Source organism: Ambystoma mexicanum, chromosome 1p (assembly GCF_040938575.1).
Source record: "Ambystoma mexicanum isolate Mex_15411 chromosome 1p, UKY_AmexF1_1, whole genome shotgun sequence".
Lineage (NCBI taxonomy): Eukaryota > Metazoa > Chordata > Amphibia > Caudata > Ambystomatidae > Ambystoma > Ambystoma mexicanum.
The window spans coordinates 44,806,467-44,825,517 of record NC_090921.1 but is presented as its reverse complement, the minus strand read 5'-3'; the positions used below and the strand labels follow the sequence as shown (position 1 = coordinate 44,825,517).

Below are 19,051 nucleotides of genomic sequence, written 5' to 3'. Positions count from 1 at the left end.
CAAATGAGCCCCCATAGGACTCAATGGGAATGGGGAAATTGCAAATAACGGTGACCGTACTTTACGGTCACCGTTATTGGCTAAAAAGCCCCTTTGCTCCTTCGTCCCTAACGCCTGTTAAAAGCAAGCGTTAAGGACGAGGGCGCAAAGGGAACTCGGAATGTGGCGGTAAGGGATTACCGGCACCAGTCTCGTTAACGGTGACCTGTATCCATTACCGCCATACTCGGAATGAAGCCCATTATCATTTAAGCAACAGACAAATAGGGTTTCGCAAGTACTTTATATGTTGGAAATACTATTATTAAATGTGTGCACATTCATTTTGTTTTCTATCTTTACTCTGGTCTTTATTTCCTCCAGCTTTTAGCATTATGATAATACATTATTTTCATTATTGATGTAAATTGAATTGGGAAGAATCACTGCTTTAATGACTTTGGAAATGTGTTGGGCTGACCTGGTCGTGCTAGGAGTCGAACTTGTTAAGTGTGGCTTGCCCATTCTCTTTTCATCTCTTGATGCATTTACATCTTTGTCTGTTGATATTGCTTCCTTTCTTTTGCCCACTGGTCAGGCGAACACTCCTGTTCTTCTTTATTTATGAGGGCCCTTCAGGTATACCATCACAACCCTGGACGACTCCTTCCCTCCGGTCAGCTCGTCGACTTCTTCGGCCTGCCGAGTGACGTTGGCTAAAGATCAGGACTGCTCCTGACCTGGAATCCATGTCTACTCTTCCTGCAACCTACAATTCCTTACTTTCTTCTGCTAATCAACAGTACTTCAACACTCTATTTGACTCTCTTTCTTCTCATCCTCATCTTTTTCTGAATCTTAACCACATTCTGGCTCCTTCCCCTCAGACCATGAGTCACTTTCTTCACTCTCATCCCCAGACTTTGCTCACTAGTTCTCTTCACATATGTCCCTTCTGCGGTCTTAAATTTCATCTTCCAATATCTCCTCCCTTCTTGCTTTCACCCCACTGCTGCCCCTGGCGATCCTCTACCTTATAATTTAATCCCACCTGTTCACTCTTTCCTCCTTCATTACCGTACTCTTCTTTTCAATCTGTCACTCTCCTCTGCCACCTTCCCGGCTTCCTTTAAGCATACTTTAATCCACTTGGTTCTTTAAAAAACCCTATCTTCCCTCTAATGTTTGCCACGTTTCTATCTTGCTGTTCTTATCTAAACTTTTGGAACTTGTTGTCTACTCCCAAGTTTGCTCCTTCGTCGATCTATACTCACTTGCTTCCTCCTCTTCAATCTGGTTTTTCTTCTCGTCATTCTACCGAGATCGCTCTCTTGGCCATCCCAGTGTCTCTCTTCTTCTCACACTATGGAAAACACCTGTTTCCTTTGGTACTCCTTGATCTATCTGTGGATATTTGATGCTGCTTGTCAGGTCCTGATTCTTTCTCCACGGAAGCTGCTGACCCCACAGGTCCCCCTAAGATGTGTAGTCAACTGATGAATAGGACAGCAGAAATCTTCACACCACGGAGGGAAAAGGGGAAGTGGAGAAAATAAAAAACAGAACACAGGTCGCTCACTCTCTCTCTCTTGTTTACTGCTGAGCACCTGCAGAGGACGAGAAAATTACAGTATTAATTTCTCCAAAGCAAATCCTCCCCACCAAGCAACCCAAGAAACAATAAATACCTGCTTAGCCTTCCTGAAGTCTGAAAGGCCTTTGCTTAATATATATTCAATGTATTTTGAATATTCAAATAGTAGATGATTTGTTTAAGCTCCACAAAATAACCTCTTTAGTCATGGAAGCTGATGAGCAGATTGCAAGTTCAAACTGACTGACATCCAAAGTTCTATTCCAAATTGACTTGGGTTTTCATTCCTCCTTTTTAAACTGGCAATTAGTTTCTGCTTTTCAAAGAAGTGAATTGGAAGTACTTTTGAGATGGACTCTTCCTTAGTATTAAAACCTTGCTTACTGATTGAGATTGGCTGAATATTTTCTCTTTACTCAGGTTCTGACTCCAAAAACCAAGTTATAGCAATGTTTTGTCTTTTTAGAGTTATATAAATTATTATTTGGAATCATATTGCTCAGAACAAGAGATCACAGAAAACAGCTTTCAGAAATCAACTTGGTCTATTCAGTCATTTCAGGTTAACATTACACCAGCATAAAGGATACAGTTGACCAAATAATCCTGAAAGTGTGCGTACCCCAAAAGAAGTGCTTAAACTGAAATGACATTCACTGGTTGTCCGAAACACTTCTTTCCTTTACTCATACACGTTAACAAATTTGAATTACTACTCTCTCTTGCGCGAGAGCAGAAAGAAGTGTTTTCCTAAAATGACACTTCTCTTTTGCACACGCGCGTTGAGGAACAAATATAAAGTTTACCTCACACGCGCATGCGCTGACCGAAAAAGACTTCACTAAACACATGCGCGATGTCTGGTGATTCACACGAACAACTCAGACTCAAGCGCATTCAAAAATAAATAGTGTCTCCATTAATGCACAAGCGCGATGACGGGAGAGCTATCCAAACTACTCCGTCACTCTTGCATGCGCTCGTAACCTTAAGGCTTTTCAAATGCGCAAAACGGAAAATATATTAGAGCCATCTCACGCGTACAAATTTTAACATTACTGTTGGCGGTCTCCGGGTACCGCCGTCCGTGAGCCCCCCACCCCCTGTGACACAGAGACACGGAGACAGCAGTGTTACCAGTGTGGGCTCCCCGGTGATTGTGTCATCACCGGGAACGCCCCGTTTATTTAACTGCGCACGCGACGGAGTGAACGTCACCCCGTCGCATGCGTACCCTTAAAGGGCCAACGCCACACTCCTCCTTTTCCATAACAACAAATTGGAAACAGGAGGGACTAACTATCACAAATTTATAAAGCACACAACTCTGTAAATTCCAAAACCCCCCATTTATTCACAGCCACCCTGGATCCCCCGCGGGTACCTGTCACGGCCTGACCATTAACCCCGGGTCAGCCTCCCCAGATCAGTCCGTCACATAGTCTGTGAGACGGGCAGGTTTCCCACGCCCTGTTCTCAGGGGGTACCTCCTGCCAACGTCCCTGGCCGGTGTCTCTTGACCTGGTCTGCCTCGAGCCAGAGAGTCCACGGCAGGGCTTTCACCCCCACCTTCATCCAAGGCACCCTCACCCTCTCGGTTGTCCGGGCTGTCCACTCTCGGGTCGCCGATTCTCCTGAAGAATGACGCATTCCTTGTTACAGACGACGTCCCGTCAGAGGCTGTTACCATAGAACCCTTGACCGCCACGACATCTAGAGGAGCGGGTTCATACGTGAGGGACAACTTTCCTTGTGGGTGGCGATTCCTCACCAGCACCTCATCTCCCAGCGCAATGTGTGGGGGTCTCAGGCCCCTCCGGATGTTTTCCATCTGCGTCCTGATTCGTCTGTCCTCTTCGACCTGTTCATTGTCAATGACGGCAGGGTCCCTGTCCCCCACCTCCGGTATGACGTCTCTCGGGCATCTTTGGAAGAGAGCCTCCGCCGGGGCCACACCCGTTGAGGAGTGAGGTGTGGTCCGATATCCCCGCAGGAAGACGTACAGGGCCCTCTAAAAGCACTCACCCTTTCCATGGGCGATCCTGAACACTTTGTTGAGGGTGCGCATCATGCGCTCTGCCTCCCCGTTGGCCCGGGGCCACAGTGGGGTTACCCGCCGGTGTTGAATGCCATACTCCCTCATGAGCTTGGCAAACCTCTCACCTTGGAATGGTGCCCCGTTGTCGGAGCACAGCACAGAGGGCAGGCCATGGGTGGCGAAAATCTTCTCCAGCGCCACCACCACGTTCTCAAATGCGACGGACTCTATGAACTCGACCTCCGGGTGTCGAGACCACTCATCCACCACAACTAGGAAGTGAGTGCCTCTCGACGTGGACCCGGAGTCTGCGTGCACTACTTCCCATGGCCGGGTCCCTCTGGGCATCGCTTCAATGGACGGTTCCCTCTGGGCCGGTGCCGCAGCCCGGCACCATACGCACGACGCCACAAATGCTTCCACCTTCCGCTCCAGATCCGGGAACCACACCTTCTGGCGGAGGCGAGCTTTGGTTTTGGGCGCCCCTTGGTGACCCTGGTGCGCCAAGGCGATGACCTGTGCAACTTTGGCCTGGGGCACCACGATCCTCTCACCCCTCAGTAGCAGCCCCGACTCTGAGAATGTCAGTTCTTCTCTCACTCTCCATAACTGCTCGAGGGCCACTCTGGCTTCACATGTCCTGCGTTCCACGGCCTCCAGTACCGTCTTCCAGGTACCCCTCTGCATGGCTTCCCTCAGGATGGTGAAACATTTGTCGCCTTTTGATGCAACCTCGAGCTCTTCCACCTGCATGGAGTTTGGGGTGGCCGTCTCCACGACCAGGCGGACATGTTCGTCGGCCTCTTCCGCTGATGCAGACTCCTGCGAGTCCCCTCTTGGGTGTCGAGAGAGGTAGTCTGCCGCGTTGTTAGCCCCTGGACGATATGTCAACGACACTCCATACTCGAGCAGGGCGAGCATCCAGCGCTCTATTCTCACTGGTGGACGGGATGATGAGCCCGCCATGATCGGCAGCAACGGCTTGTGGTCCGTGACCACAGTCACGGGGCGCCCCATAATGTAGAGGCGAAAATGTCTGCAACCCCACAGCACCGCCAGGGCTTCCCTCTCAATCTGGGAGTACCTTTGCTCGGTGTCGGAGAGCGCCTTGCTGGCGTACGCTATGGGTCGAATCTCCTGGTCATTCCCCACTTGTGTAAGCACTGCCCCCAGTCCATATGGGCTGGCGTCCACTACGATCTCTGTCTGCAGGCTCGGATCGAAGAACGCCATGGTTTCGTCCGCCGCCAAGGCACCTCTGATGTCATCGAATGCTGCATGCTCAAGGGGGCCCCAATGCCTTCAAACAGGGAGCTGTGTTTGGCCAGGAGCACCTGAATGTCGTCTAAGTACACTGAGTAAGCTAATGTGACAATTCCCAGCGCCTCAGCCGCAGCACATCAAAGCAGGGTGTTGTCGCTCACCGGTGTGACATAGAATCTGGCCCGGATGTGTGAGTCACCATATTGAACATCAGCCACGAATACGCCGTCCAGAGGAAGGGGCTGATCGCCGCCGAAAGCGAATATGCGTGCTCTCGGTGCGGTCAGCGTGGGCGGGGCCTGCATGGTATCATAGTGCTGTCTGGCCATCACATTCACGGACGCACCGGTGTCTACTAGCATTGGTACAGAGTCTCCATTGACAAGCACGTTGCACCTGGGCTGTCTCTTAGAGCGGGATTTCAGCATGCTCACACTGGACAGGAAGAAGACGTTTTCCTCGTCCTCTTCCTCCTCCTCCCCTTCCTGAGGGGCCCCTTCGTCACCCTGGTCCACCTGAGCAACGTTGGACGTCCTTTGGGGTCGGAAGAAACCGGCTCGAACAGGCCCCCTAGGCACTAACTTGGGAGCTGCAGATCTGCACATCCTGGCGAAGAGGTCCGCGCCTCCGCACCTACCGCACTTTGGGCACGAGGAAGTAGTCCCAGGCGGGCGCGAGCTCTGAGTGTTCATGGGGCGCCTCGCTCCACGGCCTCTTCCGAGCGCCCAGACCTCCTCCACCTTGCCTGGGCGGGCACCACCTTCCATTCTGGTCGCCCGCAATTCCGACACTTTGTGGCACCTTCCCAGTTCTAGGATGCGGGGAAGGGTGATGCCAGGCTCGCGCAATATCTGGCGCCTCAGTTTCCCAGAGACACACCCCTGAATGAGTTGGTTGCGAATCATGAGTTCAGGGTCGTTCCACGAACATGGCGCCGACAGTCTCCGCAGCCGCCCATAGAACACATCCAGAGTTTCGTCATCCTTCTGTCGAGTCGTTCCCATGAGAAAACATTCATAATCTGCATTGGCCATTGGCAGAAAATGATTATGGAGTGCATCCTTTGCCGCCGCAAACGACCCATCCGCCGGCTGCAGGGACAGAAATATCTCATGCACTGCCGGGCCAGCAGAGTACAGGAGAGTGGCCAGCTTGCTGTCGTCGCTTGTCTCCATCGTGGCCCTGAAGTACATCTCAAGCCTATCCATCCACATCTTCCACCTCTGTCCAAGGCTTGATGGAGCACCCGAGGTATCAAACTCAGGCATTGGCTGTAGGGACCCAGGTGGTTTCAGCGGGGGAGCAGGCGGAGGCGCAGCAGCAGCAGCAGCAGCTTGACTCATGGTGGATAGCGCACAGGCACCCCAGAAGATATAATTGATGGGGCCGCAACTCACCACCAGCAGTCAGCCTCCAGAGATGGTTTGAATTCTGCCTCTCACCAGGCGCACTCCTCGCAGATGTATCGCTCCAGCCAGCAGGCAGACAATGAAGCGTCCAAAAATTGAGCAGGGGGGAAGACCCCTAGTGCATTCAGCAGGCTTCCCATAGAGTCTGACCCATCTACTCGGTGAAAAACAGTGAAAATGTCAATGATTCATTCTGAAATTGACACATGCTGTTTCCAGCGACTCTCTGCCGCTGAAATATCCAAAAATTATGTCCCGATGGCTCACCGACGCTTCGTTATGAAGCCGTGAGTCTCCGAGGCCTATTCCTCAAGATGGCCGCCGGCCGCGTGTGTCTCTTCCTTCTCCGCGGTCAGAATTCGCTAGAGCGTTCACGTAGGATCATCTACGCTCCGAGCGAATGTCTCCGCCTGTTCCAGTAAGTGATCCCGGCACTCGTCGCCACTGTTGCCGGTCTCTGGATACCGGCGTCCGTGAGCCCCCCACCCGCCGTGACACAGAGACACGGAGACAGCGGTGGTACCAGTGTGGGCTCCCCGGTGATTGTGTCATCACCGGGAACGCCCCGTTTATTTAACTGCGCACGCGATGGAGTGAACGTCACCCCGTCGCGTGCGTACCCTTAAAGGGCCAACGCCACAATTACTAAATACCTTTTTGAAACTAATGAAAACAACGCTTGTACCTGCGAAGCGTTAACTCTCATTAAATGACGAACAGGTAAATAATTACTTTTTAAAATAGACATGTACATAAACGCTTTTGTCAAACAATAGTTACGAGTGTAAATAGCTTCAGGATCCAGCCAAATAACATCAGTCACTGAAGAGCAGATTCTTCAAACACCTAACTAAATACCTAAACTAATTTAAGGAACTGCTCTTTAAAGTCAGATTTATCTCTTGTAGAAATTATTCGAAATGTTATAATTTGGCAATTAGTCTCAGCTCATTTAAGTACTAGAGCGCTGCGCTCCCACCAATGTGTCCGCTTGTCTTGTCCCACGGAGAATTTCCTCAAAAGTGGATTCACGTTCAAAATAAATTGACTGAAGTTACAAGAATAAACATAAACTCAGACTAAAAAGAAACAGGACCTCCCTGTTTCAGATAAGACAATCAAAAGCAGTTTAGAATTCTGCTTTAGCTCCCTTGTCTCATTGTTACCCAATCACAATGCCACTTGCTAATGACCAATCAAACTCCTGCTTCTTTAGCACCATGTTGAATTGGGACACTCTCCCCCTGTAACAATGAAAGTTAAGGATACATACAATACAAAGTTTAAAGAAACCAGACATGAAACCTGACACAGCTGACCATTCTATTTTGCTCTCTCAACTCTCTCACCTTAGAATAAGGGGTTCTGTTTTGCAAATGTTTCAATCTTCAACTCTATCCATTCCTCCTTCTCAGCCTGTATGATAGCTATCCAATCTTGGATTTCCTCCCACTATCTGCACCTTAAACCAATCAAAAATTGAAGTTATCTTCTTTTCTGCTTCTACCATACCTCCCACTCTTCCTTCATCCTCTATCTCTTTTCCTCCTTCCTTACTCCCCATCTCTGCCAAGGCTGTAATCTTGGAGTCATTATTTGCTCCTCTCTTTCTTTCTCATCTCACGTGTCTTCTGTCTCCTGCAGATTTCAACTGCCCAATATTCGTAAAGCCTTCTGGTTCTTAACTTTTCATGCGTCCAAAATACTGATTTTGTTCTTTCTCTCATTTACTCTATTATTCTTGTCTACTACTTGGTCTTCCTGTTTATCATCTTTCCCCACTGCACTCTATTTATCACACTTCGAACCACGTTCTTTGCACTCATTCTCATCATGATTCTATTTCTTCTGCTTTGTATTCTCTTCGGTGGCTGACCTTCAAAGCCTGACTCCTATTTTCGTTCCTCTGCTTAGTATTTAAATGTCTCTATGGCCTTTCTTCCCCTATCTCTCGTCTTTAGTCTCCTTTTACTCTCATTCTCTTCCCCTTTGCTCCGTGTCTCTCTTTCTGTGGTTGTTCCTCATCCTCCCTGTGCCTCATCTCGTTTCCACTTCTTCTCCCTTCTCGCACCTAAGCACTAGAATGCCCTTCCTCTTTCTATTCAATCTTTGACTGCATTATCACTTTTCAAATCTCGATTAAAAGAGCATATGCTTGCTAACTGATTTATTGTAATTCCTTATTGTACCATTTAATATCTCTTTGATGCGCTTAGGTGTTAAGCACTGTATAAATCAAAACAAATACTAAATACAATACAAACATGGGGCTGCCCCAAGTAACAAGTATCTTAACTAATGAAAGAACACAATTTCGGTATGCAGATTGAGGGCATATGGGACAAGCAACAACATGGCAAATCACATACAAACAGCCTACATAATATCTTGGACTAGGGGTCACAATTTAAATCAAGTTGAAAGCTACTCGCCAGGTTTAAATTGTCACTCTCACGCCTAAAGTCTTTATATACACACAGCCCACCATATCTCACTCACCAAGAGTTAATGCTGCCACTAGCTACATTACCGGGCACATGGCTCTTTGGGTCATCACGTGGATCCTTAGAACATTCTTTCTGATCTTTTTCTGAGGTGCATGGCTCCTTGGAACATTGCATCCTCTTCTGCTTTGGAACATCATGTTCAACGCTCTACTGGGGTACATGGCTCTTTGGCTTTTCATATCTGTTGGAAGCCTCACCCCCGATTTACTCTTTTGACCTACCGTTCATCTGCCTTCACTCTAACATTTAACCTGTGTCTCTAACCTGCCTCTAGCTCTCATTCTCTGCCTCCACTCTAGCACTTAATTCATCCTGGTCACATACCTAACACAGCTGGATGCACCTCCTATGTGCACTTAGAAATCTCTACTATTGATTGTGCTTAATCTTTGTATGTCCACTTATGTACTGTCCCTGGTGACTGTTCCATTTCCTCCCCTCCACAGCCTGGTCAGAATGTTCCTCAAACTCACACCATTGTAAGAGGCTCACTGCTTCCTGTCAAATCTGATATCTTATCTATTGTAGGTTATTTTGCGATCAAAGGAGCATTGTTCTTCCATATATATAAAATAAGCGGTGGTAAATGGGTCCTTGGATCTTCATGCCCAACCCAGTGCTGTGTGACGTGGCTCATTAAAGCATTGTTTACAGTCATATGCTGTAGTAGATCGGTGTTCAAAATATCACATCCAATGCTTGGATCATTGTGTCGAATCCTAAGTATGGTACATGGCTCCTTGTATCATCATGTACATCCCTCAGCTGTGGCTCTTTAAATCTGTGTTTCCAGTGTACGGTCCTGGTAGTTATCTGTCTCCAACGTGTCCAATGGCTAGTGATTCGCACGCACTGCGCAGTGATGACGTACACACAGAGCTGTGCGTATTCAACGGCAGAACCTTAGCTACCGCCCTTTCTAAACCCCCTCTACTGTGTATTACAAGTCATGACGTTCTAGATACATTGACTGTTTCACCAAGTTCGTCATTGCTCACCTACCTTGCTCATGCTGACTTAGAATTCTTTCTTTAGATAATCCTCATTGTTCCAGCTTCCTGAATGAATTAGGGTTAAGGAAGAAATCTTTAGATATGGAGTCCAGAATCCCTCTCCTGCCTTAATTCTCGTGTAGCTACACTTTACATCTCTTGTGTGAAAAGCATCCTCTCACTCTGAGTCCCCCAGCCTGTATCTTGGTGCTACCCTATGCTTTAGGTCCCACTCCTCTTTCTTGCGGCCTTTCTTGCCCAAATATCTAGTGAAGAACCTAGATCCCTGCAGTCTTGTTTAATCAGGGAGAAAGGGAAGCAATCGAACAAGTAGAGCAGGCTGCATAGAAAGTTAATTGATAGAATTTCTATTTACCCACAAAGGGACTGTACCAAGATGCTCCACCACTTCCCGTCAATGCATAACGTAGCAGAGAGTTGGGTGCAGAGGCGTTGCTAGGGGGGCGGGGGCTAAGGGAGCTATTGCCCCATATCTTTTGGCCGTAGGCTGGCCCTGGATAGAATCTCAGGAGCTACAACCAAAAGGCTAGGTAGCCCCCAGTCCTGACAGTTCCGACATCAGCGTAGCCCCAAGTCTTTTCCAGACTTAGTAACACCCCTGGTTGGGTGCATGGTTTGCCGCACAGATTGCCTCTATCAACCTCTATCGATATCCCTCAGTATTTCATGTTTTTGATATTTATCTTACTTAAACTTAACAAGGATGGTTGCGAAAATATTCTCGCCATTATTTATTTTCTTCACTTAATCAGAAGGGTGAAAACTTGGTGTTTTTAAGTTCCGCTGGGACTTTACAATATGATTGAATAATTTCCTGTAGCACCTTAAAGTGCTGTCAAGACTTGTAGCGGAGCATACCATTGGTACAACACTGAAGAGTGATGGCTGGAAGGCTTTTAACGAATCGAAAACCGCTGGAAATGCTCTGGGAAACCCTCCAGACCATCTTTCAATCTGCCATGCCACTATAGATGGTGAAAGAACATATGCAAATAAGTCCTGGTTCCACCCAAAAGGGGGAGTTCAGCGCAAAGCCATCTGGAGAATAACTTACACCATCTAGGTCTATAAATAGGATGCAGTAGGCTCCCATGTCATGCTGCAAAATGTCCCCATGATTCTGAAGAAAAGGGCCTGTGATACAGTCATTAAGTATAACATTTACTCAATGGGAGTATAGAGGAACTAGGTATACCTTCTCCTGCAGTAACATGTCCCCATGAGTCTTAAGGAAACGGGCTGTGATAAAGCCATTAAGTATGGGTGATGCACATTTACTCAATGGGAGTAAAAAGGAACTAGGTATAGCTTCTCCTTCAGTGACATCTCCCCAGGAGTCTGGAGGAAAGGGGCTGTGACCCAATGAGGATATAAATAAGATAGGCATCCCATCTCCTGCTGTAAGATGTCCCCATGAGTCTGGAGGAAAGGGACATTGTAGGGTGAATGACCCAAGACCTGAAAGAAATAAACAATTCCAAGTAGGCCAAATAATCAAGGAACTGTTTGCAAGGTAAACTAAGGTTTATTACATGAAAAAAGTATCAGACTGTCCCATAGAACCAAATTAACACGGAGCTCAGCCCACCCAAATATGTAACATCTTTTTATAGCGGAAAACTGTAAATTAACAAAACTATGCCTGATAATGAGTACAACATAATCCCACACTCCCCACTGGCCAACACATATACACAAGCCTAATTATCCCCCATAGTCCATTACCTTATTGGTCACACAGTATCTAAAACACATTCCCCTAAACACGTAACTTATTACATTGTTACTGTGAAACGCAAGCGTTGATTGACTACCAGGTACATTGCTGCCATGATAGATTTAGTTGCTGAATAAACATTCTTTACCACCATGTGATATGCACCCTTCTGTCGGAACCTGATCAAAGTGTGAAGAGTGGGGACAATTCTGCTTTGAAAATACATTAGGTCTCTTCATTATACCCGACACTGTGGCGCGCACATACAGCATCCTGACTTCATAAGTTAAATTATTTGCATCATCTCTGCTACTCCAGTCCCAAATCATGGGAAGGCACTAGCACGTCTCCTCCCTTATCTCTCTGAGTACCCAACTGTCCATGGATGATGCTATCGAGGCACCACTCTTCTGTTTTAATTTCGCTTATTTATTAATCCTCTTGAGTGCAGCGCTTGCAGTTCTCTTGCTCTGCAGTGCTCGAAGAGCACTCTTCGGGTGAGGGCAGTAGTGTTCTAAATATTTATCAGTCCTCACCCTGTTCACAATTAATTTAACCTTGCAAGGCACATCTCAGTGCCCCCCCCCGTCGACCCAACTTTCCCTTTCCAGCGCCACTGAGCTTTACACTGGACCCAATTTACTGTTATCGCCACAGCTCGGCTGCCGGTTACCTTGCCAGCATAGCTTCTCTCTAGGGCCTGGAAGGGTGACTCATCTCTGAATCAACTAAATAGAGCTGCAGATCCATGGGAGGCCTAGTTTGCATCCTTTCGCAAGCGCGCCCTGTAACATGCCTTTGATGCCAACATGGCAGCACTTTTGCTACCCTAGCCTCGTTTGCGTCCCATCACTTCCCTGACTCGATCTCACATGTCTACCTTTATTATCTACCTACAAGCACATCTCTGAGACCACTGCACAGTACACTACTGTGAGATACAAGCTACATAACCCTATCTTTAACCTCTGAAACTGCAACATAAATACATTTGGTGCTTATTCTGTGTATCTACAAAGTGGTTCTAATATTTATCAAAGCTAACTACACGTGAATACATACACATACTGCCGTGCCCTACAAAAACTGCTAACGCTATGCTGCCTGCTAATATCTCTCGCGCAATCTAAATCTCTTTGGGTGTTGCGCTTGCATCCCTATCCCAACAACTGTGATGTATCATTGCCTATGTTTTACAAAAGGGATCATTGGTCTCTCATGTGCCATATGAATCTGTTCTTCAAACTTCTCCTCCTCGTGGAAGCCGTTGAGCACATGGGGTGCACACAAAGCTCCCTTTGGGAAACGTTGGCTCTTGCTGGAAGAACTGGTTTTGATATATGGGGCCTCATTACGAGTCAGGCGTTAAGGGTTTTACGGCGCCGTAAACGGCGCCGACCCTTAACGCCTGATTACAAGGTCACTTTGCGGGATGGTGATTTTAACGCCTGCTTTTTGCAGGCGTTAAAAACCATGTCGCAAAGGGACCTTGGTGCTACGTACGGTGCCGCAATTTGCGGCACCGTACTTAGCGCCTTCCCCATTCCCATTATGCCCTATGGGGCAAAAATGGGAATGGGGAAGGGCCATGGCGGAAGGGGGAATTACCACTCCGCCAACCTCGGAATGGGGTGGTAATTCCCCATTCCGCCATGGCGGAGTCGGAGAGTTACCGGCATGGACCATGGTGCTATTAGCACCATGGTCCATCTGCCAGGGTCGTAATGAGGCCCATGGTCTGATGACAGGACTAGAGCAAGGCGAACTAAGGACTGCATGTGCAAAAGACACTTCTGTCACTAGCCTGTCCTCATTTGCATATGCCATGTGCAAGGGATGCTGTCTATATTATGAGGTGCCAACACAAAAGTGCGATTTTGGGGGTGGACTCTGCTATTGACTGTAGACCTAATAGATCAAATGGTCCTGGCCATGCATGGAACTTGTCTATAATGTTAATGGGAATGTGAGCATAGAGCGTGGGGGATACAAGAGGCAGTTCTGCCATAAGTAAACAGTGACATTAACTAAGTGGGTGTTAGCAGCCTGAGGTCTCCCGGGGCTGCCATCAGCACTGGTGGACTTCTTCAATGGAAGAACCCATTCATTTATGGCACACCAGTGGGCATTCCCAAAGAACGCAGGAATATTAGAGAAATATAGCAATATGAGAATTGAGGGTTGGATGTGCACACGCCACATGCCTTAATGCTTTGGGTGTCCTCCTTCTACAGGTGGTGCATAACAAGTCTTCTGCACTCAGCAGGGAAAATGTGGAAATGTGTCTAAAAGTCTAAAAGCAGTGAATTTAAGCATAAAAGAAACCATCTATGCATGATCTGATAGACCTTGGAAATTTGCAAGCCTCAAACTGTACTTGTCTCCTTTCCTGCAGGGGTGTGAAAATGAGCAGCATGTAGCTGCCTTACTCGGCACCAAGAGCACTGAGAAAATCTTACCACGTCTTGATAAGCACGTGAGAGCCAATGGGACAGAGGTATAGTGTTATCTTTCCATTTTCCAGCAAGCCATAGAAGTGCCAGGTATGATGCAGTATGAGGGTGCACGGATTGTCCTCAGTCTAGCTTGAGAGAAGGCCCAGCCCACGTGGGACCATGCTGCATCCGGAGAGGGGAAGAGGTTAAGCCAGTCAGAGAGATTGATGAAGTGAAGGAGGCATGGTGTGCACATGGTGGGTGGGGAGGGAGGCGTCAGAGAATAGACATGAGGAGAGAGGCAAGATGCTGATGGGGAATGGGGAGTAGCACTGGTTAGTGGTGGGTGGAGAGGGTGGTGTCAGAGAAAAGACATGAGGTGAGAGGAAAGCTGCTGATGGGGAGTAGCACTGGTTAGTGGTGGGTGGGGAGGGAGGCGTCAGAGAATAGACATGAGGAGAGAGGCAAGCTGCTGATGGGGAGTAGCAGGGTTAGGTGTTGCAGTCAGGAAGGGCAGGGAGGAAGCGCTGGTGTTTGGGGTGGAGAAGGAGCACCAGAGCTGTGAATGTTGAGGCTTGGAGACAGCGGTATCCTGGGAATCCTAAAGTGGCCCTATATTACACAGTGCACATAAGCACAACCCCTACATGTAGGGTTTGGGGAGTTCTCCCACAAGAACATTTGGAAAAAATGGGCCCCGATAGTACATATTAAGGCAAACATATCCCTATTCCATAGCTCTCAACCATTTGTGTTGTAAAGGCGGGTGAAATCACCCGATTTTGTTTTTGGCGGGTGAGACGCCCATTGGAATGTATGGGCGTGCAGGAGGCTTGGCGGGTGAGTCAGCCCTTTACAAGGCGGGTGACACCCGCCAAAAGCGTGTGAGTTGAGAGCTATGCTATTCAGCGGTTAAAAAGTAGTTAAACGTAACAAATCTCACTTATAACTTTTGTTAAGAGTGTGGAATAAAACACTGAATGTTTTAAAGCAAATTCTTTACTTTAAAAGAATGTGTTGAGTGACTAGCAATATAAGCAAGGGGGCCAGGGAGCTTGGGAGAGAGGCTAAGAAGAGCAGAAAACCAGGCTACCCCACAAAAAAGCCCATGATGCAGAGGCTCAAAGGGATATCTCTAGAGGTCCGTGGTGGCTAGTCGGCTACTGCTGGGAGATGGGTTCAGCAATTTGGTGTTAGTGATCCAGGCTGCATTTTGGTTGATTGACATTTGTGTGATGTGTTCTGGGTGGTTGTATGCATGTGTTTTATGTGCGTCTTGGATGCTGTGGAGAGTTGATAGGGTGTCTGTAGTTTGGTTGTGTTTTGGCAGGGGGTCTGTGCCATTTTACTTTTGTGTTGGGTGGTGAGCATGCAGAGTGTTAGAGAGTTTTTAGCAGGATTAGTCGGGGGTTCTCTGTATTTTTTGCATTGGGTTATCCTATTCGGTTTTGTTTATTTTATATATTTATTTATTTATTTTTATTACATTTGTTACATGCCCAGACCCTGGGGTATCACAGCTGGGTATCACAGCGTAGTTACAGACATCTTTGGCATTGAAATAAATTGAAAATATTCACTTACATATTTGCAGATAGACAATGTTACAAAATAGACATTAAAGCATTAGAATTGGTTAAATAACCAAGTTTGTAATGATTTTTTGCGTGCAACATTTTCTTTGACTGGTCTGGTTTTGTAGAATTCTCTTGCTTTGTAGTGGTGGGATTTCTCTCTATCGCGTTCTTTCTTCAGCTTGGTGCATTTAAGAGCCATGTTTTTAACAGTTTCCAAGATTTTAGGTGGTCTTCTGTTGTTCGTATTTCCCTTGGGAGCAAGTTCCAGAGTTTCACCGCAATGGACGAGAATACTGATCCCCTGAATTCTTTTTTGCTTATTGTTTCTGTTCCAGAAAAATGTTGCTGGACCTGAGTGTTCGATTTGGTTTGTAGATGGAGATTATTTCCTGTATGAATTGCGCTCCTTGGCTGTGGATTGTTCTGTGTGTTATGCAGGGAGTTTGTAATGAGATTTGTTTTTTTGACGGGTAACCAATGCAGTGCTCTTAGCGTTGGGGTGATGTGTTCTCTTTTAGTGAGTATGAGGCGTAGTCTTGCTACTGCTTTCTGTATTCATTGTTGCTTCCTCATAAGGAAATCTGGCATTCCGAGATACATGCTGTTGGCTGTATCCAGTGATATTTCCTAATAGAAATTACTGAAAATCTCTTTCAACAAATCCGAAATACAGAAATACAGAAAAAACACATATTTAAAAAACAAAACATATATGAGGGTGGGGTAAGGAAGTAAAATCGGAGGGGGTTGGGTTGGGACTGTAGACATAGGGAAACAGATTAATTTCCAATATTTTTATTAAAACATTTTTTGAAAAAATCACATAGATCCGCTGTTGGCGTAATCTATTCTTTTTTTTATAACTCTTTTTATTGAGTGAAAAGCATAACATAACTACATGCAAACATTTAAAACACATTAAGGGTCACATATCCGTTTATAGATATAATGTCTAGCAACAGGAAGCAATGTTAGATAGGGTTGGGGGCAGCATAAGGAGTCACAAGTGCACATCTCCTGCGGTCTGAGAAACGACTATGCAACTAGGTCATCCGAGTCCTCTCTTATTGGTGGTTCTTCAAGAGTCCTCCCATCTCCCCCACATCTTCTGGAACTTTCTTGGCCACCCTCTGGCTGTATAAATGCTTCTCCCTAGGGAAGCACAACTGTCCACATCATTAAACCATCTGTTTATGCTCAGCTCTCCAGTCGAACCCCAGGTTGCAGCGGTTCCCCTCCCCCAGTGCAACTGCCAAAAACATCTTTTTATACTTGGTGAAGTCCGTCTCGACCCCATATGCCCAGCAGTATTAGTGTTGTATCATGTGGAACCGGGGATCCAATGACACTAGATAGTTTGTTAATACATTCTCTCCAGAAGCCCTGAAGGACGTCCCATCCCCACAATATATGAAAGAATGTGCCCTCCTCTCTCTTACATCGCAAACAATCTACAGTATCTGCCCCCCCCCCCCCAGCCCCACTGTGTCATTGCCATCCGGGAATAGTATACTTGATGGAATATTTTTAGTTGAATCAATCTCAACTTAGCGTCAATTCCGATCTCCCGTGGGAACATGAGTGCCTCTACCCACTCCCCAGGTTCCATTGGACCAATTTTTTCTTTAATTTAACCAATTCTTGTGTTTTGAAGGAGTTGAGGGCCTCGTATAGTGTGGAGGTAACCTTGGTCGAGATGTGCTCGGCGAAGACATTGGTCTCGAGGGGGGAACTCTTGGGGATCGCGCTTAGATCAGGGAATTGGGCGTTCATGGCATGTGATATCTGCAGGTATTTTTAACGGTCTACGGGTTGGATGCCGAACTTCCCTTGTTAGGCCTCGAAGTCTATGAGGCGTCCGCCATGCACCACATTCGCAAGTGTATGTATGCCTTGTCCCTCCCAGGTTGTAAAGTGCCCCATTTTTTGAATCTCTGGGAGGAGTCTATTATGCCACAGTGGTTGTTCGAGTGTTGGTTTTAATCTCCACCCAATATGTTGGTGGGCCTCTCTCCAGACCTGGCGGACAAGCAGTGTCATCTGTGACATTCCCTCCGTTCTCTTGTTTACATCATAAAGTATGTGAATAAGGGAGATGGCATCGGTCCTGCCCATCTCAGCCCCAATGTGGGGGAGCGTCGGGTCCCCGTGCCACCAGTCGTTTACCACCCCTATTTGTGCCACCCAGTAGTAGGTACAAAGGCACGGGAGTCCCACACCCCCCTCCCACACTGAGCATTGCAATGGTTTAAGGGCAATGCAGGGTTGTTTCACACCCCATAGCAGCTCGCAGAGGATGCAGTCAATTGCAGCAAAGGTTGTGTGGGGAATGGGGAGTGGTGCGTTCTGGAGGTCCTATAGGAATCATGGAAGTGCGAGCATCTTGAACAGGGCTGCTTTGCCCAGAAGTGTTAAGGGGATGGTTTGCCAGTGGGACACATCGGTAGTGAATCTATCAATCAGGGGCTGTAGGTTAAGTTGGAGTAAGTCTTCCAAGGCCGGACTGATGTGTATGCCGAGATAGGTAAAGCCCAGGATTGAGACCTTGTATGGACAATGCTTTGTGATTGCGGCGTCTCCACCCTGAAGTGGGAAAAAAATGTCTTTTGTTTGTTCACTCGTAGCCCCCCAAATGTTTGATATTCTGTGAGTAAGCGGGTTGCTAAGGTATATTAGAAGGTAGTCAGCATATAGCGAAACACAGTCTTCTCTCCCCTAGGGCCAGGAGATTCCGGTCCAGTTCTTGTCTGCCCTGAGTCTTATTGCTAATGGTTCAATGGCTAGGAGGAACAACAGTGAGGAAAATGGACATCCCTGTCTAGTCCCTCGACCTAGTGAAAATACTCTAGAGGATTTGCCGTTCACTCTCAAGACTGCCTCCGGGGAGTCATAGAGCAACTTCTCCCAGGACATAAATCCCTATCCAAAGCCCATTTGATCCATTATCTCCCACAAGGCATGCCACCCTACGGTGTCAAATGCTTTCTTTAAGTCCATGGCCAAAAGTGCTAGTGGGTCCGAGATGGCCTGGGCCTGTTCTATCGCAAGGTGTAGTCTGTGCAGGTTCATACAGGTGGATCTTCCGGGCATGAATCCGCACTGGTCCGGGTGGACCAGGGAGCCTATCACTCCCAGCAGGCGGTTTGCCAGGATCCGGCCGAGGATTCTTAGCCTCCCCGTTGATTAGCGATATGGGCCTATCCGACGCACAGAGCTCCTGGGGCTTCCCGGGTTTGGGAATTACCACAATGTATGTTCTCCTGAGATCCAGGGGAAGTTGTCCCTGTTCTTTGCTTCGTATGAACATGCGATGCATGTGTCTGGTTACGGTGTTCCCAAGTCTCTTCCAGGTTTCTATCGGGAGTCCGTTGGGGCCAGGGGTTTTCCCAGATTGGAGCTGTGATAAGGCTGTGGTGACGTCTTCTTCCGTGATTTCAGAATCAAGATCTAGTGTCTGCTGCTTTGAGGGGGGGGTAAAGCTTCTCATAGAAGGCTGCAAATGCTTCCATGATGTCAGAG

The 19,051-nt window shown here is 47.4% G+C and overlaps 1 protein-coding gene across 1 annotated transcript in view; it reads left to right on the top strand.

Moving 5' to 3' along the window:
- The window catches only part of LOC138576984 (uncharacterized), a 422,688-nt gene that overhangs the window by 257,729 nt on the left and 145,908 nt on the right, over positions 1-19,051 (top strand). Inside the window, exon 10 of the mRNA XM_069649631.1 lies at positions 13,916-14,017. Coding sequence (XP_069505732.1) covers positions 13,916-14,017 — 102 coding nt within the window. The remainder of the gene's footprint in view (positions 1-13,915; positions 14,018-19,051) is intronic.